This window comes from Copidosoma floridanum, unplaced genomic scaffold (genome assembly GCF_036245765.1).
Source record: "Copidosoma floridanum isolate Cflo_tuat_1 unplaced genomic scaffold, Cflo_Japanese_pri ptg000019l, whole genome shotgun sequence".
Lineage (NCBI taxonomy): Eukaryota > Metazoa > Arthropoda > Insecta > Hymenoptera > Encyrtidae > Copidosoma > Copidosoma floridanum.
Genome location: NW_028321896.1, coordinates 13076268 through 13102860, shown reverse-complemented (window position 1 = coordinate 13102860; position 26593 = coordinate 13076268). Strand labels below are relative to the sequence as shown.

Here is a 26593-nt window from a genome sequence, read left to right as displayed (position 1 = left end):
ACGTGATTATACTTTCGTCGAGAGGAGGCTAAATTGGCACTAATAGATTTCATTGTATTTATACATGTCCATATTGATTCTTCACTTTTTTTTTTTTTTTTTTTTTTCTATACAATTTATAGAATACGTTAAACTATATAACGTTTTTTTGTGCAACCGTCAATAATATTTATTAACAATAGATTCTATTCATTTGCTTTTTTTTTCAATCACAGTATATATACTTCATACTCAGACATATATATTACTTTATAGATACGCATTTGCTGTGCATCATTTATATTTTTTAGTACTGAAAATATTGTGCATATACACGCTTTACATGATTACAAAATGTATAAAGAGACTTTACTTGCTATCTATGAGAAGGAGCATTATACTTTGATATCTAGACAGCAGCAATAAGAGTCTACGCAAATATTTTTTTCACATGTAAAACAACAGCGTTTTGGTGAAAAGTAACGTTTTCAATCTAATATGTGTCTAAATATACTGTAGTCTGTAATTGAATTGAAGTCAAAGTTGAAAAATGTTATTGTCAAATGAGAATTTACTGTTCGTAACGATTTTAATTTTTTGTACTTTTATTATTTTGTTTTATTTATAATAATCGGACAAAACTTTTATTAAAGAATTCGTAACTACTCAATGAGTTTTTTTAAAATTTATTATAAAAAATAGTCAAGGTTACTTAAAAAATTTTTAAAGTGTCTTTGAGTGGGTTGTTATAATGTTGCTGTCTAGACATATGGGAATTATATGTATGTTAAATATTTGTATACACGTAACATTTTGTAGCAAACAATTAACAGTAAACTAGCTTTGAATGCTATTTTTCACATATATAATAAATTGATTTGAATATAATTAAAGATTTCATGATTTTGGCACAATAAGAAAAAATCACAGACGAAATCATTGTACATTGCAAAAGTCTCAAGAAGAGAACAGATTGTTTATAGAATTTCATTTTGTAAATTTCAAAGATTAAATTTCTTTTATTTTCCTTGTCTAGCTTATTATTAGTTCCGATTCTTTCCTAACATTTATTTTTGTTTCCATCGACAGATGAAACGAGGTCACTGCATAGATTGTTAAAAAAATAAATATTTTAGAATGTATATAGATATCTTTGTAATCAAACAAAATAGAATACTGAGGACAAAATGGTCCACGATTTTTCTACAATTTTTTATTTTCTATGACTTTTTGTCTACTGTAAATATTACGTTTTTTCTGATGGGTGCAAAAATTAAATGCACATCGTATCACGAGAATTGTATATGAAATGCCATGCTGATTTCATCGATATATTTGATTTTTGCATGTATTTTTTTTTAATCGTATTTTTCGTTTCCAAATTAAATAACCAATCGCGCTAATATCAAACACAGGAATACTTGAAACTTTTTAAACTGTCCGTTATAAATATATTTTTAAATTATTCAAAAAAATTTTAACTCGCAACTTCAAAATTTAAAGAAATTATATAAAAACAGGAGGAAAATTCACTGATAGAAAAAATTGACACCAAGAAGTGATCCTTGAACGCCTAATACGGTACAAAAACGTTGAAAAACGTTATTTTCATAACTTTATAACGTAAAAAACAAAAGTTATATGATAAAGTTGTGAAAATTCTTTTAAAAATGTCGAAAACGTCCACTGATTTTTGTGACTAAAAAGAACTTACTGGATTCCTTATAAGTGACTTTTCATGGAAAATAAAAATTCGCCTAAAGCTCATCAGGACTAAGCTATATTTTATGATAATTTTTAGCAACGATATTGTATACTTTGATTTATTTTTATAAATAGCAACAGAGTACTATATAAAATGGCTTAGTCTAGATATATAATTACAACACTTTACGCCTTGTCGTTTCTATGGTAATACCTAATTTGGCCACTCACTACATGTAAATTAAGGCAAAAGAGGTCGAAAGGTGTAATTTTTTTAGTCAATAAAAGCAGCAGACATTGTCAATGTTTTTGTAGCCTTTTCACAAATTTACCGAAAAAACAACCATTGTAAAAACGTTTTAGAGTTTTGAAAATAACATTATTTTCCAGCGTTTTGAAAACGTTGTGTGCTGTGAAAAAATGGCCCCTCAGACTAAAGTCTCTCCTTGGCAAAGCAGAAGGCGACAATACACGTATAATATTATATGACACCATGCATATATACTTAATCGTACGTAAAAACGTTGTATTTTAAGTGATGATTTTCCAATTCGGCAAAGCCTCGGCAATCATAGTAGAAAAGTGCGTAGAAACGTTATAAACAATTGTCTCACCTGCAGCCAGGACCGCCCCGAAGGCCCCGTAAGTGCCGTAATCGATGATGGCGTGGTCGCAAGACGCCAGCACTGCCAAATCCTTGCCGGGACCACGGGGGTCCTCGTAGCTGGAAATAAAGACGATCCGTCGAAACTTACCGCGATCGGCGCTCAACAGGTGATACTTGCACCAGCCTATGTTGTCGCTCGCAACCACAAATATCGCGTTCTCGTACTTCTCGTCGAAGTAATTCATCGCCTTGAAGTAATAGTCCACCGGTGCCGGTCTCACTCGCAATTTCTGCCACAGATAGTCGATGTAATCGGTACGGCGCACGTGCACGCCCACGTACGTCGGCTTCGACAGGTTGTACCGCGCCGAGGCCTCCTTGAGTACCGTTTTGGCGTGCCTCCGCAAGCTCTTTTGGAACTTGAACTCTTGACGGAAGTCATCCAGCCACACCAGTATCAAGGACCAATAAGCCGCGTATCTGCAAGCGCCGAGGGAGACAATGTTCACTGTTTCGACGCGTATGTACGTAAAACCTGTATATACTACTACATACGTACTTTGGAATAATGATGTTTTGCTCCGTGCTGTTCCACTCCGACAATGAATTAACGATCTGGCCGACGTCAATAATGCACTGGTTGATACTACTCAGAGATGGTATGCTCAGATGTTCGAAGTACTCCTCCAAAGTTTTCAATATGCATCTCGGCATGTACGGCTCGAGTCCAGTTCTCCTGCAACATATTGCCATAGCATAACACGTGTGAAATTCACAAAAGTACAAAATAATATACGTAACAAGTATACCGACAGGCGAGCATGAGGTACCGCGATTTTATATAGGTAAAAATTAAAGCGCACCTAGCAATGGCCCAGACCGAAGCGTACTCCCAGATTTGATTGCCCAATCTTCCACCCTGCACCGCCGAGATGATGCCGTACTTGGGACAAGAGGGTGTTTTGCGCTTACCGTGTCCGGTCTTGACTGCCCGTGAATAAATGTCGTGGCACAGGGCTTGCTCGTACGAGGATATCCTGATGCGTCGAGTGGCTGGACTCGAGGTGTACATGGGAAACAGAAACACGTGGATGCAGAGGACGACTAGCAACGCGAGGACTATTGCACTTGCAAGCACGTGCTGCTGGGCTTGACTCATATTCCGTGCTTCGACTACCCTTTTTTTTTCCTTTTTTTTTTCTTTTTTTTTTTTTTTATTTTTTCCTTTTTTTTTTTTTTTTTTTTTTTTCTTCAACTCTAATGCAGCCTATCGAGACGAGTCTCGATTATTCTAAAAATCTATTGCTCGCAGCTTCAGCTGATATATATATTATTTTCTCATTTATCCGGCATTTCGAGCGGTCGTTTGGACGCTCATTGGGTGACGAACGGATGATGGTAGCTCGCCGTTGTTGCACTCGCGCGATTGATCGGCTGCATAATGATTGTCAGAGAGCGACGATGCAGTACTATTTCCTTGAGGATTATGGATTTTTCGGCTTGATGATTGTAATTGTCGCGCGGCCAGTCTGCTGACTGGTGACTTGCTTTTCGATGGCTTTGCATTGTAATCCACATGGCTTTGTATTCCTGCGGGCAATGTTTGTGCAAAATCATATCGAGCATTTATTTTGATTGTGAGTGAAGCGGATTAAAATTGGAGGAAAAATAATGATGAAACAAAGCAAACCGAAAACTCGTGCAATATGGACATTGTGTATGCTTACAAACTAATTCTTCGTTGGCGAAAATCTTGTCAAAGATATTCATGTCGTTCTTGAGAGGACCAAGGCTCTGGCTCATCTTTCGCACTTGAACGAAACGTTTGACAATATAGCTGTTTTAATGAGCTTTTGTCGTCAAACAATGTCGCGACACTATAACGACACGATTAATTAACACTCTTTTCCCCTCGGAGATTCGAGTTGCAAGATAGACAAGCTGTGAAAGATTGAGGTGGAGATCAGGCCGAGAAGGAGAGCCGGGAGGAAAAAATATCAGCTTCTTGACCGTCTTTTTCGCTGCTATTTTTTCTCGAGCACCCTCGCGAATCGGAAGTCCAACGAAAGCAGACTTATACGTATGTGTGTGTATATGTAATTGCGAACGTGGTTGTGGGTGGAGTGTGCTTTTCGCTTTGTACTTTCGTGCACCCCCTCACGCTTGTGCACATAAAATAACACGCCACCCCCTGTTTTCCTCCCACCAAAGGGACATGCGCGTCTCATCCAGCTTGTACCGCTGCTTTTCCTTACATATATATATAAGTAGTCGTTTTGTCTTTCAATTGAATTTTTTGCAAGTAGTCAAATATAGGGTGACGCACAATTCTGTACGTCAATATTTCCGTCGTCGATCAATATCTTTCATTTTTCGCGCAGTTACAGCAAATTTAAATTTAATTCGTGATAATGTTATTTTAATGTTGGACGACATCATTTTACGACCAATGTTGGAAAATTAGTTTACTGGATGAAAATTTTACGCGGTAACGTAATTGATGAAAATATTCAAACAGGCAATAAGTGGTATTTAAACACTTGTATCTTTTTTTTTTCGGTTGATTTTATTCTGATAAAAACTTTATGAAAGAAAATTATAATGAAAGAATAACAATGGAATAGCATTGAAAAAACAAACACGATTAACGTTCTTACCACAACCAACTTTTTTTCGTAGCTGTAAGTATGGTTTGTTATAACTACATGTAAAAAATTTGATTTAATTTGTATTTTATGTATAAAATTCTTTTATAATGAACAGAATGTAATTTGTATTTTTTTAAAATATTATTCAATCCATACGGGTCTTGATTGTTTTTGTAGTAACTTTATCCTTTTCGCTGAAAGAAATGAAACCATGTCAATTATTATGTTGTGACCAAGAATCACTTAGAGCGTATTTTCAATACGAATACTCACATTATGTGAACGATAGCACCCCAACCAGATATGGCATCTCTATCACAAGCGTTGACAAGTGCTTGGCTGATGGTTTCAAAAAGCTCATCTGGTCCCAAGTTTGGCTCGTACAAAGCTTCACACATACCAAAAAGCTGTTCTGTACAAGTACCAGAAACTACAAAGTCCTCAGGAGATGTGCAACATCCTATTAGATCCATGCAACAGATATAGGGCTCGTAAGTCTCGGGATCCAATCCTGCTATCACTGGTTCAACAAAGTAGGGTCCAAATCTCCTCTCGTACAAAAGATTTGAAACCATGCAGGAAAAGGTTTTAGGATGGATTTTTCTGTTTTCCTTCAATTCGTAAAGATTCAATCTGAAGCGTAGCCTTTCCATGACAGTTTGAACATCAGTGGCTAGGCCGGGTAGGCCAACGTATAGGTGAGATCCCATCTCAAATACCTTTTGAAAGTCGCACGATACCATTTGTGCTTGGATACCGAATTTACGATCTGCTGCTATTGCAACGCAGTTCTTTCCTTTCATTGCAATTATAGCAGCTCCATTATAAGCCAAGATACTCTGCAAAAAAATATTATCTATTTAAATAGAAGAGCTAAATGAAATTGACAAAACAGTATTCTATGTGCAGGCAACAAGTACAGCTTAAAATTATTCAACAAATCTCATTGTAATTTTGATAATTCTTCTTATTACACAAATTTATAATAATAACTGTTTGAAAGAGTATGTTGTCAATGGAAAAGAAACAAATTTAATGAAATATGCAATGTCATTTGTATGACTGATACAATCCTTATAACCTCTATACTTGAAATAAACATGCACACTAAGAAACTACATCATTTAAGTAAATAAACTTGACAATAATTTAAACTGAATAAGAGTAGAAACAAATCATGGATGTTTTTACCATTTTTGCTTGATTTTAAGTATCAAAATCGATGTATTTTTGTTTCGGGCACCAGCAACAAAACTGCTAAGTTGTCATGAAACAACCACACCAACCGCATACAACTGAAGAAACTTGCACGGCTTTTAAATTCAAAGATGATGCCGCACTTATCTGCCGAGCCGGTAAGGTCTCCAAAATATTCACAGCAACCTAAGTTACCTACATCAGCTTAAATAATAAATTGAGTGCTTACTGTGTGTCGGTAAGAACGCGTAGCAGAGCAGACGTCCGACTGCAGGAATTATCAAAAGAATTCAAGCGCCGTTATTTTCATTATATTTTCTTCCTTTCAAATAAGATTGACGAGTGAGTGAAAAAAAAAAACTAGCATCAGTTTTTGCTTTCAGTCGTTTTTCTGCGTTGCAAAAGTTGGTTTTATTCAAGTTTAGGTCGTGTCAACGTTATTTCGCATAAGACAAGATCGATAAATGTTAAATCAGTGTTGTCATTCGCATTTGTCCAAACAAGTGAGTATACTTTACGAATTTTTTGTGCCATCTAACCTTACAAACGTATATGACATTTTACTACTACTGCATGTGTGTGCATCTTTCTTATCAGATAAGCCAGAATGTCATCGCAACGATCACAGAAAAGAGCGACAAAAGCTGAGCCGAGTTCCTCACAGAGGCCAGGAACGAGTTCACAATTTATTGTCGAAGATGAGGAAGTTCTTCCCGCTTCCCAGATATCGCCGAATAAAAATCTAACGAATCAGGAACATGCCCACCATGTCTCCAACGTTGTCAAGTACATCTTGGGTGCTGATCACAGTAAAATTCCCATTACAAAATCTGCTATTAGTAAAGCTGTGGACTGTCACAACAAGAATTTCAAGTCCGTTATCGATCAGGCCATAAAAATCTTAAAAGATGTAAGCCAATTCAGCACTTTTCTCTCAATTTTTTCATAATTTTGTCATTGTTTTGTTACTTTATGAATATTTTCGCAGACTTTTGGCTATGAAGTTATCGACGTTGATGGAAAACTGTTTATTTACAACAGGTTGAAAAATGACATACCACACATCGAATACGATGAAGATGTTGCAAATCGCTATGTACTCTTATTTATAATCTTGTCACATATTTATATGAGTGGCGATCGATGCTCACAGGGTAATTTTTTTCTATTTCAATTATCTTTCTACACCTTTTGTTTTATTAACGTTATGTTTTCATTAAGGTTCCTTAATTCATTTCTTGATCAGACTTGGTATCATAACTGATGAATCGTCAAGAAGTGAGATTTTTGGTAACATCCTTGAGTTGATGACAGGGGTGAGTTTATCAAGTTAATCATAAGAATGTTGATATTGAGAGCTTGCATATTATAGTATAATGTTTTTTCAGGACTTTGTCAAGGAGAAATACTTACATCTTGAAAAGTCAGAAAATTTAGATACTGATGAACCAGAGTACAGCTGGGGAATGCGAGCTGAACTTGAACTACCACGGCGAGCTGTTATGGAGTTTGTAAGCATGGTAATAAGATTCCCAAAATCTACATATGCAAGCTGATATAAGCTTTTGTATAAATAACTGAAAATTCTGTTTTTCAGATGTATCGTGGAAGAAACATTGACTCGTGGTCGCAACAGTTTGAAAAAATGTTGCAGTCGGAAGGACGACTCAGAGAACGTGCCAACCCACGAGCAACCCAAAACGGCAGAGTGGAACATATGGAACAACAGTAGTATGTCTTTTGTGTTTTAAGTATTCCAAAAGTATTATTATTTATTTGTGGATGTTGTATCAAAAAAAACAAAAAAAAAAAAAACGTAATTCCAAACTGTCAATACAAACTATATTTTATTCTTGATAACTTTGTACACTAGACGATAAGTGTTTTTATGGATTTGAATAAAAAAAAAAAAAAAAGAAAGAAAAAAAAAGAGAAGACATCATTGCTACTAATCACATGCACCGACGCATCCTCTCAACTTGCATGTTAAAAGTTCGCGAAGCCATAGAAAGTAGCGCTAGCAAGATTAGATTACAACTGTAGGCAAATAGAGTGAACATTGTTGGAGTGGTTGGCTGTGCAGGAGAGTCAAAGTCAATGATTAACATTTTCGCTTCTCAACTCATTGACTCTCTCGCTATCGTATTCTTGTGAAGAAAAAGGCTCAGGAAAACTTTTTCGCTGCGTGCAAACTAGTGAGCGCTCATCGAGTGAAGATACGGAGCTTGCAAGCACGTGCAGCTATTTCCAGGCTCGCGTTCGGAGGCGCAAGCGCGCGCGGAGAGGGTGCAAGCACCTCACGTACAACAACGTATGCACCAGACAGGAGGAGGGCCAGTTGTGCGCGACTCGCTCTTCTGTTCAGTTTACCTCCTGCCCTCGCGAAGAAGCAGTACATTCACGCGACCTTTTTCTTTGCTGGACTATGCTGTGTTCAACGACAAAAGCTCCAGCTTGACGGTACTGTTATTCATAACTTTTCATGTATTCATTGCCTTGTAATGACCCGGCGCAAGATTTTTTTTGTTCAACGTACAGGTGCAGATTGGTCGATAGGGTTTTATGGGAGTTGCACTGGTGGTTTTCATAGTCAATACTGTGTGTGGTGTCTGGCGCCTAGTTAGCAGTTTATGGGAACGGGTTGAGCGCGCGAGCGCTGCAGTGGGAGTCTGTAATTTTGGATAGAGAGGTGTATTTTTAATTTTCCTCCCAACGATCTGTCTAATCTTTCGATTTTTCGTATTTTTAGAACTTTTTTTTCGTTTGTTGGAGAAATGAACACGTTTTTTTTATTTAAAAAAAATTGTATCTTATACATATTTTTCGGAAGATAAAATATTACGGTTGTTAACTCTATCCAAAAAAACGATTCCAACGTCACATTTTTTTCTCTCCTTCTATTTCCGATTAAATTTTTCTCTCCAATGCAACACCAAAACTGAATTCCGCCGTACGAATAAACTCCTTTGGACCTTACAATACTCACTCACTATGAGAAAAAAAAAAAAAAAAAAAAAAAAAAAAAAAAAAAAAAAAAAAAAAAAAAAAAAAAAAAAAAAAAAAAAAAAAAAAAAGAATTGCTCCTACTTCCGCTCCGTTGTTTGATAGCCCGTCCGATCGTATCCGACTCTTATCCACTTACCGGAGATACAAAACGTGCGGACAGCATCTCGCGGCAATGGGAAATTTATTACGTACAAATACGTGCCTCCTTTTTTTGTTTTCATCCACAAAAACCAAGAAAATCCCAAAGAGCTCTTTACTTTTCTCATCAATAATAAATTATACTTATTTGAATGAAAAAAAAAAAAAAAAAAAAAATATGAAATTAATCTCGAGACTTTTCAACAGCATCAGCTCCAGAGACCCCACAGAAGTGAAAAGCCTCTCGTATTTCCACGGATCCAGCGTCGACAGCGCTGCAATGCATCACCGACGGAGGCGAAGAACGAGCTCCTCGCCGCCACCGGCTGAATAATTCACGCAAAGACTCAAAAGGGAGAAGGAGGAAGAAGAACAACTCTCTCCGGAGAATGCCCGGGAGAGGAGTACCGCGAAAAAGACGCGCCGTCCGTAGCAAAGGAGAAGCCAGTACGAGAAATTGAGGGGGGGAAAAAAAAACAAAGGACCAGCATGTTTACGTTTTACCAGAACTTCAATGCCCGACGGGAGGAGAACGAGCTGCAGCGCGAGGCCGAGATGACGGGCCACGATCGCTTCTGCCAGCAGAGGCCCGGGGCGGCGACCAAGCGCAAACGCAGGGCCCAGTCGAGCCGCAGGACCCAGAGCGCCATCGAGATCGAGTGCGCCGGCAACAGCGAGAGCTTCGCCAACGTGAGGAGCGTCCTTCTCAGGAACGAGAAGAGCGCGAGCGTCGAGGAGGACGAGCCACCGGCCAGCTCGCCGCCCGCCGACGAGGAGAAGGGCTACTTCGACACCATCGCCAAGATACTCTTCAGCCGGGTCTACGCGGTCAAGACTTGCAAGGAGCAGAACGAGCCAAGGTGACGACGACGACCTTCTCCCCCCGATCCTTGCTTCTTTTTTGTTTTCACGTCCACTTTCATCGTACAAAGTGAATACCGCGATCGGGGCGAGTGGAGAATGGGTTTTTGAAGTATCGACCGCCGGGGTATTTTTACGGCGGGAAGACGCGACTGAGGCAGCATAAAGGACCCTTTTTTTTTTTTTAATTTTATTTTCTATTTAGGAAGAAAGGGTTTTGAGGTGCATCGCGTGTGCCTCGTACAATTGATTCGGGAACGGCGCGTCGCAGGAGTACCTCTTCTACATGTACATCACCTATGTATACGATCATCTTGACACGGATTCCTTTGACTCGATAGAAACGTGTATTGTTCAGACGTGCATTGTAACATCCGAAATATTGAACGTGTATACACATATTTTTTTTTGGATTAATCGAATAAATAAAAAGCCTTGGGGGGGCATTTTTAGATACCACGTGCCATTGTTCGATAAAAGAGAGGGGGGGGGGCGCAGTTACTCTGGCGAAAATGTTATTAACGCTCGTTTTATTTAGGGTAGCGTCGCAGTAAATTTGAAATTTAATTACAAGCGTATTATCGCGATTTGACAGAGTGAGAGGCACGGAATAAATTTGCATTGAATTAACCGCGGAGTCGCTTTAATTGGAACGCCAATAATTTTTAAGTGATTGGACGAACGAAGAAAAAATTTGATATCAGGGACGCGCGAAATTTCATTAAGCTGCTACTTTATGTTTCTTTCGCAAAAAATGGCCCCAATACAACGCATGATCATTGGGTACGTCTTTGTTAAAGCACACTGAGAAAAAAAAAAAAATATCTAACACTTTTGTGAAACAAAAAAAGTAGTACGCTTATTAGATACAAGACCGAATAAAGAAATTGATCGTAAGATTTTAGTGATTCATGGAATAATACCATTAGTAAAAAAAGAGAAAAAAAATGTGCCAGAAATATCACGTACGAATTCAATCTAAAAAAAAATCTCATTATACCCTCGACACTCTCAACTATAACGCGTCACGCATCATAAATTTCACCCTCCGCCTCTCAACTCGAGGGGGTGCATATACATACATACATATATATACACACGAGCCACCTATATCGTGCACTAACGATCACGAGCGAGATGAAGTAATAAAAGAAGGGAAAAAAGGAAAAAAATCTCTCTCGGAGCTTCCATTCGGATTGCATTACATTCCGCCGCACTCGATCGTCAAATCCAATAATTCGTGCAATCACCTCTGCACTTACGTGGGTAGATTGAAAAAATAAATGAATGAAAGTGACGGACTTTTGACACAAATCACAAACAAAAAGTAACAATGGTATGAAAAACTAAGAAATGTTTGTTTGTTTATATATATATGTATAAACATGTATCAGTAAGTTACAAGTTGTGATATAATCTCGTTACAATTGATGTTGTTTTCGTAACACATAAATATTTACAAACAGAAAGCTGATTTCGAGGGCGATGATAAATTTTGTCTCAATCACCAGATATACACACAAGTTATGAACTACCGACTATACGCCTATATTATTGGATAAAGCGGGGAGAAGCCCGTGTGGTGCCCCGAAGAATCATAAGCACGAGGAAAAGGAAGAAAATGAATATACGTATGAGAGGCATTATCTCAATGTACAGGCGAGCAAACGAACCGCCGACGGGAGTTAACTATTCCGAGTCTGTTTTCTTATTCTCCCCACGCTCGACCCTCCGTATGCCTATATGTGATCCGCTTTTGGCGACGACGCCCTGGCTGCTGATACGCATCAGGGGAGGAAACAATATTCTTGACGGTACAGCCGTTCATATATTACGCGATCTCGGTTTGTTTTTCCGTCTTTCCCCGCCGTGATACCGATTTTCCAGCAGCAGAGCTCGTAATTTTTTTTTCTTTCCTTCGTTCAACTCATCAGATTAATCTCTCGAAACAAACACCAATTTCGCAAATGTAAATCGGTTGAAACAACGCATGGGTCATTTTATGAAAATCGGCTGATATCTAATTAAATTTAAAAGATTTTTGTGACCAAAACAAGTTATAGCTGAAAGAAAATTTTCCCAAACTAACGCGATAGGGAGCGTTACGGGCTCTTAAAAAATCGTCGAAAAATCGATGTTATACACTGCATTATTTAGCGTTACCGGTTCTTGGTTTTTATTTTGGTGATTTAACAATGAAACACTGAACTTTCGTACAATAAAAACGTTCAAATTGAATTCGCATCTAAATATAATTAAGTGCATTTGCGAGAGAGTATTCCACGGATGTATTGGATTTATCAGCTATTTCGGCCACCTCTTTTATAAAATTATTTATTTTTTTTTTTTTTAGTTCTCTGAAATTTTCAAGTGGGACACGAACCCGTTAATGCCAATTTAGCCATTTTTTTCCTTTTTAAAAAAAATCAATAGCTTTTTTTATGATACGATTTTCGTTGAGACCCCAGTAGAGAATATAAAAAAAAACAATGTTCAAACCAAGTATCTCTGTGTGCGAATCATGAAAAATACTTTTTTTTTTTTGCTAAACGACTAATTTTTTTAATGACCCAACCGTCGAGCAAAAATAACTCGATTACGGGCTAAAAGAAAACCTTTGAAAATCCAAAGTTACAAAGCGCGAAACCCTCAAAAGTTGCGCAAACAACGAGTGCGTCTTGTCAAACGCGAAGAGTAGCTTTTTCCTTCGCTAAAACTCTTTCCCCGAAACAATTACCGAAATCGACAATAAAGCACACATTTTCCCCAACTGTAAGGCGAAGAGCGCTATTTCGCACAAAAGTCGGGGAACACCCACCCACCAACATCAAACGGCAATACACTCACCGCAAAGTGTGAACAAAAAAAACTACATAAGCGCTCCCAAAGCTTTTCATCCCACTGACTCGCTCTAATTAATCAGGGGTGTACACAAGTTGACCCCTTCCGGTATAAATTACGTGAAAATGTGGGAAATAAAAAAATGTTTGCTCCTAACGGAAAAAAAAGCGGCCAGGCCAGCAGTAAAAGCCACACCGCAAAGGTACCGCCACGCCAGACAAAGATCATCCGGCAGAACGGCCGACAGCAGTACATGGCGCTCGACCAGAACCAGACGACCCCGGTGCCCCAGCCGAGGCAGCAGCATCATCGGGGTGAAGCATCGGGTGCGGCGGCCGCTTGCGAGGGCTGCAACTCCGCGGAAACGGAGAAGAGATCGAGGGATCGTGCCCTATCGATTTGCCGGATCTACGCTCGAGAGGCCCCGCGCTACAGTCTACTGAAGCACCTCAACAACGTCGGTAGGCTCTCTATCTCTCGCTCCTTGCAAATTTACACTTGAGTATACGTGTGGCACCGACAAAGAGAGAAAAAAAAAAATAAAAGCTCACACGCGATATAAATATGCCTCGTCCGTGCCATTTTCCACACACATGTATAATATATTGTACTCGATTGTCAATGATGATGATTATGGTGGGGAAGCCATGCAAATTTTATTTTGATTCTTCATCTATACCTGTCCAAACATTTTATCCATATATTTCTCATGAGCTTTATTTTTTTTTTTCGCGACGGACCGAAAACTTTCGGTGAACTTGCGGTGTGGCGCCGGTCTGACGAGTGGTGGATACTTTCTTTTTTTTTTTTTTTTCAAGCTGCAACCTGTTTATTTATTTGCCAGAGCGGTACACACAAACTCCTACGAGCTTTCCGGAGCGAGATAATTGCACCGCCAAGTACATATTGCAATCTAGATTGTAGATCTCAAAAGTTAAGCACGCACTCGGGCTGAAAATACACCCGCTCCGGCGTTACCATTACAAAATCGTTATTCGCCTCGCGCACCACCACCTTGGCCCGACGAAGGAAAAATCAATGTACTAGACCGAGCACAAAATCTCTCGTGCATGAAAAACCAAAAACCTTTGCGTATAAATAATTTTAAAAAAATGAAATAAAATAAAATAGGCTCCCGAGTGGACAAGCACTGGTTCGTGGTGCAGGACACGCTGTTAAAGACAGACCGGCTGTTGACCCTCGCGCCGCTCAACCGCAACTGCAGCCTCAGCATCAAGCCGTCGACGCGCGATGTCCTGAACAAGCTCTTCCTCACGCTCCAGCATCCCTACATCTGTCCGATTCTTGATCTCGAGTTCGTCAAGTACGAAGACCAGGATTACGTTGTGCTCGTACAGCCCATCAATCAGGGCAGCATCAAGGACATCATCTACGGCGTAAGTATACCCACACATCATTTTTTTTTTTTTTTTTTTTTTTTTTTTCATTTTGTGCATCAAGATCGGTTACCTTTTTATTGATTGTGTACGTATATAAGTTGGTAATTAAATTTTTGATTCACACAAGCGAAAATAACTCTATTGTTGAATAATGCTGAAGCGCCAACTTTTTATCTGCTGGCGTTTCATACAATTAGGTAAGTGCGCGGCTATACATCTTTAACATTCATTGTCGCCGAGCAGCAGCCGTGAACTCGTTTCTTTTTCATTTATTTTCATACATTTTAAGCTAAAAGAATGTTTATTTTCAACTTTGTTGAATGAGGAACGTTTTACAATTGACAAGACAGTAGTAACAACTATGGATTCTTTATTTCTATGCCAAAATTATTGGGGACTGCTTACTTTGACCCAATAAATTAGCCAATAATATACAAATGTAATGTACAAAATTAATAAGTATACATATATATGTACATGAACAAACATCTAAATATTGCATCAAAATCTTTGCCAACGTAATCAAACATTTTCAATCATACAGTAAAAGTCTACGGCCATCGAATAATGGTGACAGTAATGTAACAATAATTAAAATTATAATAATTATGATTAAAAAACAAAAAATTGTTAAAACTAATTACTTCAGTGCTGGTCGAGATGAGCATAGAGTCTCCTTCCTTTTTCACGCTGCTTTTTCTCGCGTCTTCTCCATGGTTTGTCAGCTGAACTAGTTGAAATACTTAGAGTAGAACCCATCATTGATTCAGTTCCATCTATTGTGCCAGGATAAAGACTTGCGTTTGATTCCATGACTGCGGTTCCAGCACTATTCAATGACATCATAGAATTGATGTGTCCAATAATAGATTTACCTTTTACATGCACGCCATTACTACATTTTCGAAACGCCTCATTTCCTGATTCTGATAACTGAAAGTTTCTGTCGATATCCTCGGCAGTCTTTTTCAGAGATTTAATGGCTCTTGCTACTCTAGGTGGTAACTGCTTATGAGTCATATCCTTTCTCCGTTTGGGTGGGAACGTATGGAACTCTTGTTGATCATAGCCTGGAGGGGCGACGCAATACAAAAGTTTACCTATGATGAAATCTTTGAGAACATACCTGGCTGAACGCGAACAGTCGGGCTGTCCATTTTGAGTCATGAATCCTCTGTTAAATGCGTGAGCATTCAAAATCTCTTCAGCCAGTGGAGGCCTGTCTGGATCTTCTCCTTCTATCGGTAGTGGAATTATTATTCCATACAGATCTTCTATGACGTGCCTTGGAATCAGTGTGCCTAGTAAATTTACCGATGGAACATGATCTCTCAAATGATTTATGGGCAAAACGCCATTGAGTACCATATCAGCTTTGGTACAGACAAAACTGGGCATCACAAGACCTGGACAATCACACAGTAACACATCTTTGCCCAAGTATAAAGTTTGAAAGTGTTTTGTTTTTCCCGGTGTTGCTGAGACTGATACTTTTTTGTCCATTAGTAAAGCATTTATTGTTGAACTTTTACCCACATTGGGATAGCCCACCAAGCCAATTGTGGTCACTCCTTTCATGTAAGTTTTTAGTGGGTACATTGTTCTAAACAAAGTTATTAGTTCTTCTCTGCTCAACAATTCAGCTGAGTTATGAATTTCAGCAGAATGAAAATCAATTTCTTCTTTAATGGGTTCATCGATTTCGAGATTTTCCAAACGTTTGACTGCAGTGAGATTCAAGTTATCGGTGGCGCTCTCATATTCTGATTCCTCAAAAAATGTCTCTGTCTCTTCGATGAAGTCTGAGGTATATATGGACTCCATATCGCTTTCCTCGATGGAATCTTCCTCTTCAGACCTTTCCTCTTCCTCGGATATGGTTTCTTCAATGGTTTCTTTCTGAGCAGCCAATGTAGCAGAGAAAAAGGCCACCCTAATCTTATTTTCCATAAAGTACTCCGCCCAAATTTTTCTTTGTTGTTCAGTCAAATAGTCAGCCTTATTAATTAAAATCATATTCAACTTATTTGGATCTATTTCCTTGACGTAATTTTCTAAATCTTCACATCTAAACAGCAACGGATTACGAGCATCAACAATCTGTACAACCACATCGCTGCGCCTAATAACTCTCCACAACTGCCGCCATAGTTCTAAATTTTTCTCATACGGTGTCAATAACAAACCCTCCTCCTCCTGCAACAGAGCAAGCCTCCTTCTCCACTCCAAAAACACTTCCTTCTCCTTAGTCTGCAACTCGTTTGCTGTCGTATTCTCATCCCACAGAGGCTGCCTTGGAATTTTGAGGAGCTCCTTATTCTTCTCCTGAGACTGGATGACTTGGTCGTGTTCCTGCTTGGTCAGTAGACCAACTCCACTCTTTGGATTGACGAATTTGATGTTCAGCTTCTCTGCTTGGAATTCGGTTCCAGCTAACTCGGCCGTGTGAAGGAACTCCTGGAAAGAGCTCTCCTCGGTTACAGACTGAAGATTGAGCTGACCCCAGTCATAGCCATCCTGCATATCCACAGTATGAAGAAACGAATCGGCATTATTTCTGCGGCGTTTGTTGGACCCGAAACGATCCTTGATCAGAGCTCGGCCGAGATTTTTCTCCTTGTTCTTTTTGCCCATTCTCTTCGTCACGAACTATTGTCAAATGTTAAAAAATAAACTTCCAATTGCTCCGACTTCCTGAAACAAGAGATTCAAGTATGATAAGAAAATTTGGTTCGTTTATGCGAAGGAGACTTGATGCGGTCGGTACTATTTTTATTTAAAAACTTTACCACAACAGACGGTCTTAACCTCGAAGCGAAGAGAATGTACTCTACAGTCTACACACGCGTTTTGTTGTAGTTGTCACAGCTTACTTGACCTCCAACTCCAACTCGAACTAGAGCACCACGCACCACCAGTTAAAAAAAAAAATTAAGCTCAACGATTATCAGGCAGATCAAACATATTTATTATTTTACATCACACGGGGAAAAACAATGAAAAACTTTTAAGCTCGATATAAGAGATTGGAATAGAAGCGACACTAGCGACAGCGCAAAACTAAATAAGTATAGCAGCGCAGCGTGACGTAAAAGTAAAACAGTAAAAGCCGTGTAAGCACCACACACACATGCCATTCACACATCCGATCGAACTGAGTTTCGTTACAGGATAAAACATCGAAAGCTAATTTTCTTTGAGCTTTTCTTAGCCACCTTCTTGTTCTACCACCTAATATTTATCGTCATACGCCGCGGTTTCTTTTTACCGTACAAGTACTTTTCTCCTATTGTTTATTTTCCCTTTCATTTTGCGTTTTGCGCTTGGAAGAACTTTGAGGCGCGCGCGTGTAATCGAAATTACTTTTTCTTAACGTTAAAATTGAAGTGTATACTTTTTGAATGCTCGTACTTATCATGTGCATTATTATTTTTTTTTTTTTTTTTTTTTTTTTTTTTTTTTTTTTTTTTTTTAGTAGTAGTACTTATTTTAAAGATTCAATTATTTCATCAGTCAAGAAAAAAAAGTAATAATTTCGTAATTATTTCTTTTTGCTAACTCTGATATCATAACATTATTTTTCTCAAATTTCCTAGTATCATAGCAAGCTCACCCAACAAAAGTTACACCATTCATTATTATTATTATTATTATTTAATACATACAGTTAATATTTAATATTTCAACATTTCATTTGATCTCGAAATTATCTCGGAAATTATATACTACTACTCATGCATATTTACTAATTACGTTGAAACATTGTATGTACATTATTATTTTCGTTTTTAAAGTTACTCGTTATTTGCTATGCTTTCTATTTTTCAAGTGAGTTTTCTATTTTATAATTATGTTACTGCACTATCTACTTAAAACTGTTATGTGCTGCGCTCGGCAACACACTTTATCATGTATGTTATTTCATTGTAATTGGGCCTAAGGCCCGTTAATTCTATAAATAAATAAATAAATAAATAAATAAATAATAAGCAGAAATGTTTTAACCCGTGTTCTACTCTGTCCTATATGGTGTAGATCGAGCGCAACTGCTGGAACGAGGACTGGTCGCAAAAGTACGGTAGCCGGGGCAAAGGCCTTCCGATCCCGCAGATCCAGCGCATGGGCCGCCAAGTACTCGAGGCTCTGGTCTTCCTCAAGGAACGCGACTTCCCGACAGTGGCGCACCTGCACTCCGGCAACGTCATCGTCCAGAACGGGGTGGCTCGACTTGCCGCCCTCGAGAACAGCTTGCTGGGCTTCACTAGTCGCAACCACCCCGTTATCGCGTCCAGGCTGCACGACACTGCGGCTGGTCTCAAGCAACATCCTTCTTCTCATCATCATCATCATCATCATCATCATCATCCACAACAGCATCCTCTTGCACCCGATTCTATTGATGTTATATGCTTTGGTATGTATTGTCTTATGATTGGTAGCAATTTTTAATTCTTTATTTTCTTTCGTAAAAATATGTGTATAAAACAACTTGCGTATTATTAAAAAGGCCACATGCTCTTCGAGATGACAGCCGGCTACGAGCTTTGCACTTTTGAACCGACTGCCGCCAATTTTGCCGATATTCATAAATATCCTCAGGTGCGTGCCATTAATTCACTGGATTAAAAATAAATATACATGTATTATCCATTTTTCTGTACGATAAAAGCGATTTATTCGATATTGCGCAGGTATCAGATTGTTTAGAATTTATATTTGATCGACGTGCACCGGGGGCCGTTTATCCCAGCATAGAAGAGCTTATATTTCACGATTTGTTTCGCAACATTGATCTTCGTGAATTGCGAAATGCATCAGTTAATGTAATTATACTTAATGGTTTAACTTTTTCGTTATCAAAGTTTTTGCTAGATGATTTGTTGTTTATATGTATACAATTTTTTGCAGATTTTCCGTCCAGATACGTCGATTCCCATTTCGAGATTACTCGACGGGATTCGATGCCAAAAAACTCCTGTAAAACGGTAATACTTTCACGCTCATTTCTTATTCAACTGTTGCATGGTAAAGTAATTGCATGTCGAAGTTTTTGTTTTGCATACATGTAGCCGTTCTCACTCAGCTTCGAAACGCTGGTAATATATGTTGCAATGCTTTTTTTAAAATGGTATTCTTACTATTAGTGTGATGGTCTAATATGTGTTCGTGCTACAAAGAAATTAATTTGTTTTTTCTTCGGCAGATTATCAGATTTTGACTCAGAGGACATGATATCACTTAGCAGTCCCGAAAGTGATCGCAGTGAAAATGGATCATTACTTGCTCAAATCTACCAAGAACTTTCCATCACAGCTGTATGAGAGATTTCGTTACTGTAAATCGGTACATTCATGAAGCTTTAAAAAGCTCTTTTTCGATAAAATAAAAATATTAATTAAAAACAAATGACTTCAACTCAAGCGTTTATATCAATCTCCATTATTTCAGGTTTATTTATGAAATCAAATTTAACACAATGTAAAATAATTTTCCATTGTTTTTTAATAACTCTTAAAAAAATATCGACAGTTGGTCTTACAGAATATTAATCGTTACATTTCTAATGCATGTATGATAGTTTTGACACTTAATTTAAAAACATTACATACAAACACTCGTTAAATATTCAAGTTTATGAGCTTACAAAATTAGTTCTCATTAACTCATATTGAAGAAATGGAATAACACAATCGTTAAATAATGTTTGATGAATAAAAAAGTATGAATGTTCTTGCGGGTAGCCACTTAATTAATCGCTCCTGCAACTTCGAGCTCACTGGCAGGCGTGTCTGGCTCTTCGTCGTTATAAATATTTTCAGCCATCTGCCAAACTTGCATTATGTTATCTTCAGACACAGAACAAATGACCCAAGGCTCGTTTGGATTCCAGGAAAAGTCACTGATCTTAGCAGTATGTCCTCCATGGATGAACTATAATACATATAAATAACAATGAAGTATTTATAGCCAACTTTAACCCTTAGACAATAAAATAACGGTGTATGAACAAAAATTAGGAAACACAACCAAATACTAACCAAAAGTTCAGGAGGTCCATCTTCTGCATCTTCACTAGATTGTTCTTCTCCAATTTTACTAAGGTCCCAGACATGTAATCTTCTATCTGTGCCACTGCTAGCAAGAATTGTTTCATTATGAGGTGACCATTGGACTTGGAAGATCTCATCCTTGTGAGATTCAAATGAATGTAATTTCAATTTCAAATTTCGCAAATCCCACAGAGCTACAGTCTTATCAGCGCTTCCAGTTGCTAAGATAAATTCGGAATATGGATTAAAACTTAGACAATTCACTTCTGCTGTATGAGCATCAACCGTGTGACTCGGTTTGCTTGTGTTGTTACATCTGTAAGTAAATATTATACAAGTAAATCATACATTGTTTATAAACTTATATTCAAAATAAATTTCATGGCCCAACTAATGCATAACTATTTTTTACCTCGTGTCCCAGATCATCAATTTTTGATCATCAGCCACAGAGCCAAACAGGGATTCATGAAGTAAGTGCCAGGCAACATCTTCAACAACAGCCGTGTGGCCTGTAAATATAGTCTTGGCATCAATTACTCTGTTTTCCTTTGGTGTGGCGTTTATGTCCCACAAGCAAATCGTGTGGTCGTCCGAAGCGCTCAGCAAGTATCCATTAAGATTTGGATTCCAAGAGAGTCCATAGCCTTCCTTTTGATGACCGCGTAACCTTTAGGAAAACCAATAATTCAATTAATTTGTTGTAATTTTTAATATGAATATCAATAACAATATATGTTATACCGTAAGTCTGGATGACATTCTCCATTGGGATCTGGCTTACTTGGGTGCTTAGTATAGTCAAAAACTAGAACGTCGCTGGATGGTGTCTTGGTTGCAATGACACAAGGATTTTGAGGCATATATCTGGCTCTATTGACTTCTCCTTCATGATTGATTTTAATTTCGATTTCAATTTTACCACTCACTGATCCAAACCCTCCAAACTCTCCCTTCTCATTATCATAGTGTGAAGCATCAAAAATCGCATCTTCATTCGGTAACTGTACACTGGCAATTAATAGATGATTTTGCTCATCAGATGTATGCGTGCCAAGGATAAGTCGGTGTACTGTGTAATCCTTGCCTTCTGGCTTTGTTACATCCGGCAACCACTGAGCTGTTAATGAAGGCCATTCCAAGGCATGGGTCATTACAAGGTCATACAAGAAGGGAGTATTCTTCTTCCAAATCTTGTACTCCTCATTTATGACGCGCTCCTCAACAGCGTCATCAAAGGTTTCTGTGTAAAATTCAATCAATAATTAAGCTAAGATGATTCTGTAAGTCTAACACCTGCATTTACAAGTAAAAAATTCTTTCATGTTTCTTATAAGTACATAATTTTGTTGAAAATGACAACTAAATTCAAGATTTGAATTTTAGGCATATTGAGGTACTTAGCACATATTTTGATGTAGAAACTGGAGCAAAAATTAACGATTAACGATCGGATTCAAAAAGATACTGTAATCGCAAATAACAATTGAGTAATTTGCACCTGCAAAGGTAGCAAAGGTAAATAATGGGCTTCTTGGTGTTAGTTTGCTAACTGTTTTTGTACAAAAACCTTTCGTGAAAAAAAGTGAAAGAAATTCTCGTAGTTAACCAATTATTCTGTCATTTAAGTCAATAAAAAGTCAGCAAGTGAAGCAACAGTTTTTTTAGTCCCTAAAACCGCGGGAAAACATGCTTGCAATTGCTTAACATCCCCGGCGACCCTCCGGTACGATAAGTACATGTGTATGTGTGTGTGTGTGTGTGTGTCAGATGCCAATGCCGACTCTCAATCTTATAACCTTTAACTCCCGCGTAGTCTTGTACCTTGGCGTAAAATTAAATGTTAGTTAACCGTAAAACATTATTACTTACCACTGTCCCTGTCACCCATTGCGGATGCTCAGCCTTTTCTTTAGTAGGAGACAGTTATTCAACGAAGATGAACAAATGGACCTGACGTCCTGACGACCTGGTGACGAGCCCGCGCTTACAACCACTTTCGCCTTGGCCAGCTAGCCAAGTTTCGAGTTTCGAGCTTCAGGCAGTTCAGGCTGAATAATGCAGAACCCGCGCCATCTAGCGGGTGACTGTTAGTAGATAAGTAGAGTGTAGAGTAGACGGTACTGCAGATCCCATTAAGTCAGGACCCTAACCTACCGATTGTAAGTGTGTAAGAGACCCCATGTCCCATCTAGTCTAGTAACATATATATATTAGAGAGGGTGTAATGTGTATTGCAAACATATAAGAGTATCCTTACTCACCCAGGTGACGGTGACAGTCTGAGCGATGACAAATGCTCCGGAAAAAGATTAAAAACACAATGGGCCTGATGTTAAAAAACGATCACAAGATTGTTGCTGCTGCTGCTACTGTTCAAGAATTGTCGTGCTATCTGGGAACGCACGTATCTCTTGCTAATTACTTACCTGCTTCAACTTCGTAGTTTTTGAGTTTATAGTCTGTCTGGTTTTATACACCAAAGAGTTTTAAATAGATTTCGTGCTCCAGCCATGAGTACCGAGGATGATGTTTGCTGGTATCACGAGAATCTATCAAGAGAGGATGCTGAAAACTTGCTGGTCAAAGGTTTGTGTTCATTGTATGTTTTGTCTCTGGGATGCTAGTAGTTAAACACTGCACTGCATCTTTCAGATCATCTCGAGGATGGGACTTTTCTTGTGAGGGAAAGCAGCTCGTCGTTGGGAGATTATGTCCTTTCAGCATTGTACAATGGTGGAGTGGTACATTACCAGATTAGAAAGCACGGAGAGGACGCTTTTTTCTCTATAGGTAGTAATTTACTTTTTTTTGTAACAAATCAATTTAATGCAGTTTTGTTGACTGTAAATAGAGTTGTAAAAGTTCAAACATGCTTATCTGCATACTTATTACGTTCCAGATGATGAAACAACCATACACGGTCTAGACACGCTTATTGAGTATTATCAGGAAGAAAATCATGGGCTCGTGACAGTATTAAAAACACCTGTTAAAGGTAATCCACCACCACATGATACACGAAGACATGGACGCATGAATCTTTTACACAGGGCCACTATACAGGTATTTGTTTTTTGTTTTTAATGAATCGATTAATGGTTTCCTTGTTACCTAAGCAAACCTGCCATTTTAGAAAAACTACACAATTGTATCAGAGCTTCTCAAGTGCGGCTACAGAAGCTTAGATGCTAAGAATCAGCTTGGCCAAACAGCAGTTCACTTAGCGGCCAAAGATGGAGCAGATGAAATATTAACCAAGCTCATTCAGAGCAATGCCAGTGTCAACTGCAGAGATACAGCTGGCTACACTCCTCTGCATGTGAGTGTGTTGAAATCATATTTTCCCAAAAACTCTTTTTATTATATTACGACTTACATACATCTGTCCTGTTTTTTTAAAAAAAGCTTAACAATAAAAAAGTAGGATTTTATTGCAAGCCAGGTTAGCCAGGTAAAATTTCGTACAAGTCTTCTTCTGAAAATTTTTTATAGTAATGTTTTGAGATAAAGATAAAAGTAATATCTGTTGTCTGTAATACTAATTAATTTAATGCACCACTAATATGTTGATAACTCCCTTTAGTATGCTTGCCAAAGCAATCTTCCAAACACTGTACAAATATTAATTGCTGGAGGCGCAAATATTCAAGCTCGTCATACGGAAACGGGAATGGTGCCATTGCATGAAGCTGCAAGCCGAGGTCACCGTGAAGTAATAGAAATTTTGCTCTCAGCAAATGCACCAGTTAATCCACGAACATTAGACGATGAAGTACCTGCTGACCTTGCCAAGCAAAATGGCCATTTGGAGTGCGAGAAAATCATACGTAAACATTTTTTTTTTTTCAACAAATTTTTTAACAAACTAAGGAGGTGCTTAATATAATAATACTTTATTTTATTGTAGGGAATTATGTTAAACCGACAAGAGAACAAACGTGTGACTGGTACCACGGTACTCTGGATAGAATGGAAGCTATTAATCTTTTGCACAAGAATGGAGATGTTGATGGATCGTTTTTGGTTCGATTGAGTGAAAGACACGATGGAATCCGCGTTCTCACAGTGATGTACAATAAACAAGCTTATCACTTTCAAATACAGAAGCAGGTTTGTTTTTAATAATAGATAATAGAAAAGGAATTATTTAAGACAAGCTTTTGGGTATTAATACCTAAACTACTACTGATTGCAGAAAAACTTTCTCTTCATTGATAATGGGCCATATCTTCCTTCTTTGGAACACGTCATAGAACATTATCGATGTATGCCAGATGGGCTTCCTGGACCTTTAATTCATAACATTAGACCAGTACCCAAGCCCCCAATTCCTGAGATGCCTCCATCAATATTTAATGGAGTGAGATATTACATTACATAAACAAATTTATTTATTGAAAAAAATAAAACTATTTTTTTTAAACAGGATACTCTTAAGAAAAAAAAGAATTCCATTCCTAGAGCCGTTCCCGAGCCATTATTGGAAAAGCCATACTTGCATTCAAGTTGTTCTAATCAAATCGATAACAATAGTGCCAACAATTATAATAATAATAATAATAATAGTGATCTTCATAGTGCTGTACCAGCAATCGTAAAAAATGATAATGATGATGAAAATGATTCTGTGCCAATAAATAAAGGTATAAGTGATGTAATGTAGTTGTTACATTTGAGCATAACAAAAAATAAAGTGTTTCAAATCTACTTTTCGTAGTATTCATTCCTGGAGAGAATATAATTCTTGGAGAAGTATTAGGGGAGGGAGAATTCGGTGCTGTGTACGAGGGACTTTACGATTCGCCGTGTGGTACACAGGATCCCGTAGCAATAAAAATGTTGAGAGACACGGATAACGTCGCTACTCGCGAGGAGTTTTTGAGAGAAGCTCGATTAATGATGACGCTTAATCATCATTGTATTGTCAAATTGATTGGTTTTTCAGAAGGACCACCATTGTTAATGGTAAGAAAAGTCACAAAAATTCCATTATTTTATACGTTCTTAAAAATATAAATTTATTTTTAAAAGGTGCAAGAGTTAGTTTCTCTTGGCTCGATGCTAGCATATCTTTTGGAATTTGCTGATAGAATCAGCCCAAGTTACGAGCTTAAAATTTGGGCTTCTCAAATTGCATGCGGTATGTAAAGCTTTGTTTGAAGAAGAATTTACATAATAAAGTTTAATTACTTGTATTTTTTAAAGGAATGAGGTACTTGGAAGAACTGAGGCTTGTTCACAGGGACTTGGCAGCTAGAAATATTTTATTGGCCTCGAAATATCAAGCAAAAATAAGTGATTTTGGTCTTTCCAGAACGTTTGGTTCAAGTGATTACTACACAGCCACAGCAGGAGGAAAATGGCCGATAAAATGGTTTGCGTTTTTGTAATAGACTCAAATATTCACCTACCTGAAATTCTTACAACAGTATATTTTAATTTTAGGTATGCTCCAGAGTCTTACAATTTTGGTACGTTCTCACATGCAAGTGATGTTTGGAGTTACGGTGTTACCTTATGGGAAATGTTTTCTTACGGGCAACAGCCGTATGGAACTTTGCGTGGTGTTGAAGTGAGTACACTTTTAATCTTTATATCTATACATGAGCCAATTCAAACAGTTTCACGAATGGATATTTCAAAGGTGATTGATCTCGTCGAGAAAGGCGAACGACTCTCACAACCGCCAAAGTGTCCAGATAACGTTTATCAAGTGATGCAAAAATGTTGGTCTTATGACTCCTCGGATCGGCCAACGTTCCAGGAACTGATAGATATTTTTAGCAGTGATCCAGAGTATGCCAACATTCGAGAATTGGTAACGGCTGTTAACATCAGCTGATGATTCATGAACTATTTATTGTTTTGATTTGTTACATGTAATATTTAATGAACGAACTGATTAAATTTTTACAGATCTTTTAAAAAAGATTTTATAAAAATTTTAACGAGTTTTTTAATCATAATATCATACATTTATGATAAACATATATGTATATTTTAACACATACTTTAATAAGCATTGTATGATACGTTTTACCGATCCGACGCATTTTTATAATAGTAAGACAATAAATGAAAAGACGTTATATTCTGAAAAGAACCAATGAAAATTTTATTATCACTATTCTATCAAGTTGTACACGATTGACATGACAG

At 37.8% G+C, this 26593-nt stretch overlaps 7 protein-coding genes across 11 annotated transcripts; 3 read left to right on the top strand and 4 right to left on the bottom strand.

Moving 5' to 3' along the window:
- Positions 1-2: 2 nt before the first annotated feature.
- Positions 3-3507, bottom strand: LOC106643757 (galactoside 2-alpha-L-fucosyltransferase SEC1). The gene is made up of 3 exons (XM_014359026.2): positions 3154-3507; positions 2850-3026; positions 3-2770 (listed from the first exon to the last, which is right to left on the bottom strand). Exons 1-3 carry the CDS (start codon positions 3447-3449, stop codon positions 2215-2217), a joined length of 1029 nt encoding a protein of 342 aa, XP_014214512.1. The 5' UTR covers positions 3450-3507; the 3' UTR covers positions 3-2214.
- A 1311-nt stretch (positions 3508-4818) lies between these two features.
- Positions 4819-6227, bottom strand: Prosbeta3 (proteasome subunit beta type-3). The gene is made up of 3 exons (XM_014360483.2): positions 6130-6227; positions 5212-5777; positions 4819-5132 (listed from the first exon to the last, which is right to left on the bottom strand). The coding sequence occupies exons 1-3, from the start codon at positions 6130-6132 to the stop codon at positions 5084-5086; spliced, it is 618 nt and encodes a 205-aa protein (XP_014215969.1). The 5' UTR covers positions 6133-6227; the 3' UTR covers positions 4819-5083.
- Positions 6228-6467: 240 nt separating this feature from the next.
- Positions 6468-8020, top strand: LOC106644793 (melanoma-associated antigen D4). Its single transcript, XM_014360462.3, has 6 exons — positions 6468-6638; positions 6733-7045; positions 7124-7289; positions 7357-7451; positions 7524-7655; positions 7733-8020. The coding sequence occupies exons 2-6, from the start codon at positions 6743-6745 to the stop codon at positions 7865-7867; spliced, it is 831 nt and encodes a 276-aa protein (XP_014215948.2). The 5' UTR covers positions 6468-6638; positions 6733-6742; the 3' UTR covers positions 7868-8020.
- Positions 8021-9634: 1614 nt separating this feature from the next.
- Slob (Slowpoke binding protein) lies at positions 9635-19796 on the top strand. 3 transcript variants are annotated; one of them, XM_089592719.1, is made up of 10 exons: positions 9635-10124; positions 13157-13163; positions 13199-13442; positions 14113-14378; positions 18417-18686; positions 18756-18795; positions 18889-18980; positions 19073-19204; positions 19290-19366; positions 19585-19796. In XM_089592719.1, exons 1-10 carry the CDS (start codon positions 9769-9771, stop codon positions 19700-19702), a joined length of 1602 nt encoding a protein of 533 aa, XP_089448845.1. In that variant the 5' UTR covers positions 9635-9768; the 3' UTR covers positions 19703-19796. The 3 variants fall into 3 exon arrangements, with proteins under 3 accessions (XP_089448845.1, XP_089448844.1, XP_089448843.1); XM_089592718.1 differs by adding an exon at positions 19451-19477 and having other exon boundaries at positions 9635-10139; positions 13150-13442; positions 18417-18795; positions 19585-19675; XM_089592717.1 differs by having other exon boundaries at positions 9635-10139; positions 13150-13442; positions 18417-18795.
- On the bottom strand, positions 14735-17422 carry Ns3 (nucleostemin 3). 2 transcript variants are annotated; one of them, XM_014358752.2, is made up of 2 exons: positions 17171-17422; positions 14735-17075 (listed from the first exon to the last, which is right to left on the bottom strand). In XM_014358752.2, the coding sequence occupies exon 2, from the start codon at positions 17013-17015 to the stop codon at positions 15027-15029; it is 1989 nt and encodes a 662-aa protein (XP_014214238.2). In that variant the 5' UTR covers positions 17016-17075; positions 17171-17422; the 3' UTR covers positions 14735-15026. The 2 variants fall into 2 exon arrangements, with proteins under 2 accessions (XP_014214238.2, XP_089449393.1); XM_089593267.1 differs by having other exon boundaries at positions 14735-17071.
- Positions 19797-19865: 69 nt separating the features above from the next.
- Positions 19866-22456, bottom strand: Caf1-55 (chromatin assembly factor 1 p55 subunit). The gene is made up of 5 exons (XM_014360453.2): positions 22304-22456; positions 21176-21674; positions 20844-21101; positions 20420-20747; positions 19866-20312 (listed from the first exon to the last, which is right to left on the bottom strand). Exons 1-5 carry the CDS (start codon positions 22320-22322, stop codon positions 20127-20129), a joined length of 1290 nt encoding a protein of 429 aa, XP_014215939.1. The 5' UTR covers positions 22323-22456; the 3' UTR covers positions 19866-20126.
- Positions 22457-22659: 203 nt separating this feature from the next.
- LOC106643546 (SH2 ankyrin repeat kinase) lies at positions 22660-26503 on the top strand. Of its 2 annotated transcripts, none has more exons than XM_014358720.2 (13): positions 22660-23020; positions 23087-23224; positions 23334-23497; positions 23568-23753; positions 24018-24261; positions 24342-24544; positions 24630-24794; positions 24861-25077; positions 25152-25399; positions 25466-25574; positions 25640-25808; positions 25880-26006; positions 26079-26503. In XM_014358720.2, exons 1-13 carry the CDS (start codon positions 22945-22947, stop codon positions 26274-26276), a joined length of 2244 nt encoding a protein of 747 aa, XP_014214206.1. In that variant the 5' UTR covers positions 22660-22944; the 3' UTR covers positions 26277-26503. The 2 variants fall into 2 exon arrangements, with proteins under 2 accessions (XP_014214206.1, XP_089449677.1); XM_089593551.1 differs by having other exon boundaries at positions 24861-25083.
- The last annotated feature ends 90 nt before the right edge of the window (positions 26504-26593 follow it).

What these genes read in the sequence shown, in the direction of transcription:
- LOC106643757 (XM_014359026.2), bottom strand. Translation starts at nt 3,449, where the DNA reads ATGAGTCAAGCCCAGCAGCACGTGCTTGCAAGTGCAATAGTCCTCGCG. An exon ending in TCGGTCTGGGCCATTGCTAG is followed by an intron (nt 3,027 to 3,153) that starts GTGCGCTTTAAT and finishes AATATGTTGCAG; the next exon opens with GAGAACTGGACTCGAGCCGT. An exon ending in CAAAACATCATTATTCCAAA is followed by an intron (nt 2,771 to 2,849) that starts GTACGTATGTAG and finishes CGGCGCTTGCAG; the next exon opens with ATACGCGGCTTATTGGTCCT.
- Prosbeta3 (XM_014360483.2), bottom strand. An exon ending in GGTGCTATCGTTCACATAAT is followed by an intron (nt 5,133 to 5,211) that starts GTGAGTATTCGT and finishes CATTTCTTTCAG; the next exon opens with CGAAAAGGATAAAGTTACTA.
- LOC106644793 (XM_014360462.3), top strand. Translation starts at nt 6,743, where the DNA reads ATGTCATCGCAACGATCACAGAAAAGAGCGACAAAAGCTGAGCCGAGT. An exon ending in TGGCGATCGATGCTCACAGG is followed by an intron (nt 7,290 to 7,356) that starts GTAATTTTTTTC and finishes GTTTTCATTAAG; the next exon opens with GTTCCTTAATTCATTTCTTG. An exon ending in TCCTTGAGTTGATGACAGGG is followed by an intron (nt 7,452 to 7,523) that starts GTGAGTTTATCA and finishes ATGTTTTTTCAG; the next exon opens with GACTTTGTCAAGGAGAAATA.
- Slob (XM_089592717.1), top strand. Translation starts at nt 9,769, where the DNA reads ATGTTTACGTTTTACCAGAACTTCAATGCCCGACGGGAGGAGAACGAG. An exon ending in TATTGATGTTATATGCTTTG is followed by an intron (nt 18,796 to 18,888) that starts GTATGTATTGTC and finishes ATTATTAAAAAG; the next exon opens with GCCACATGCTCTTCGAGATG. An exon ending in ATATTCATAAATATCCTCAG is followed by an intron (nt 18,981 to 19,072) that starts GTGCGTGCCATT and finishes GATATTGCGCAG; the next exon opens with GTATCAGATTGTTTAGAATT.
- Ns3 (XM_014358752.2), bottom strand. Translation starts at nt 17,015, where the DNA reads ATGGGCAAAAAGAACAAGGAGAAAAATCTCGGCCGAGCTCTGATCAAG.
- Caf1-55 (XM_014360453.2), bottom strand. An exon ending in TTGATGATCTGGGACACGAG is followed by an intron (nt 20,748 to 20,843) that starts GTAAAAAATAGT and finishes ATTTACTTACAG; the next exon opens with ATGTAACAACACAAGCAAAC. An exon ending in ATGGACCTCCTGAACTTTTG is followed by an intron (nt 20,313 to 20,419) that starts GTTAGTATTTGG and finishes TATGTATTATAG; the next exon opens with TTCATCCATGGAGGACATAC.
- LOC106643546 (XM_089593551.1), top strand. Translation starts at nt 22,945, where the DNA reads ATGAGTACCGAGGATGATGTTTGCTGGTATCACGAGAATCTATCAAGA. An exon ending in TACACAGGGCCACTATACAG is followed by an intron (nt 23,498 to 23,567) that starts GTATTTGTTTTT and finishes CTGCCATTTTAG; the next exon opens with AAAAACTACACAATTGTATC. An exon ending in CTGGCTACACTCCTCTGCAT is followed by an intron (nt 23,754 to 24,017) that starts GTGAGTGTGTTG and finishes AACTCCCTTTAG; the next exon opens with TATGCTTGCCAAAGCAATCT.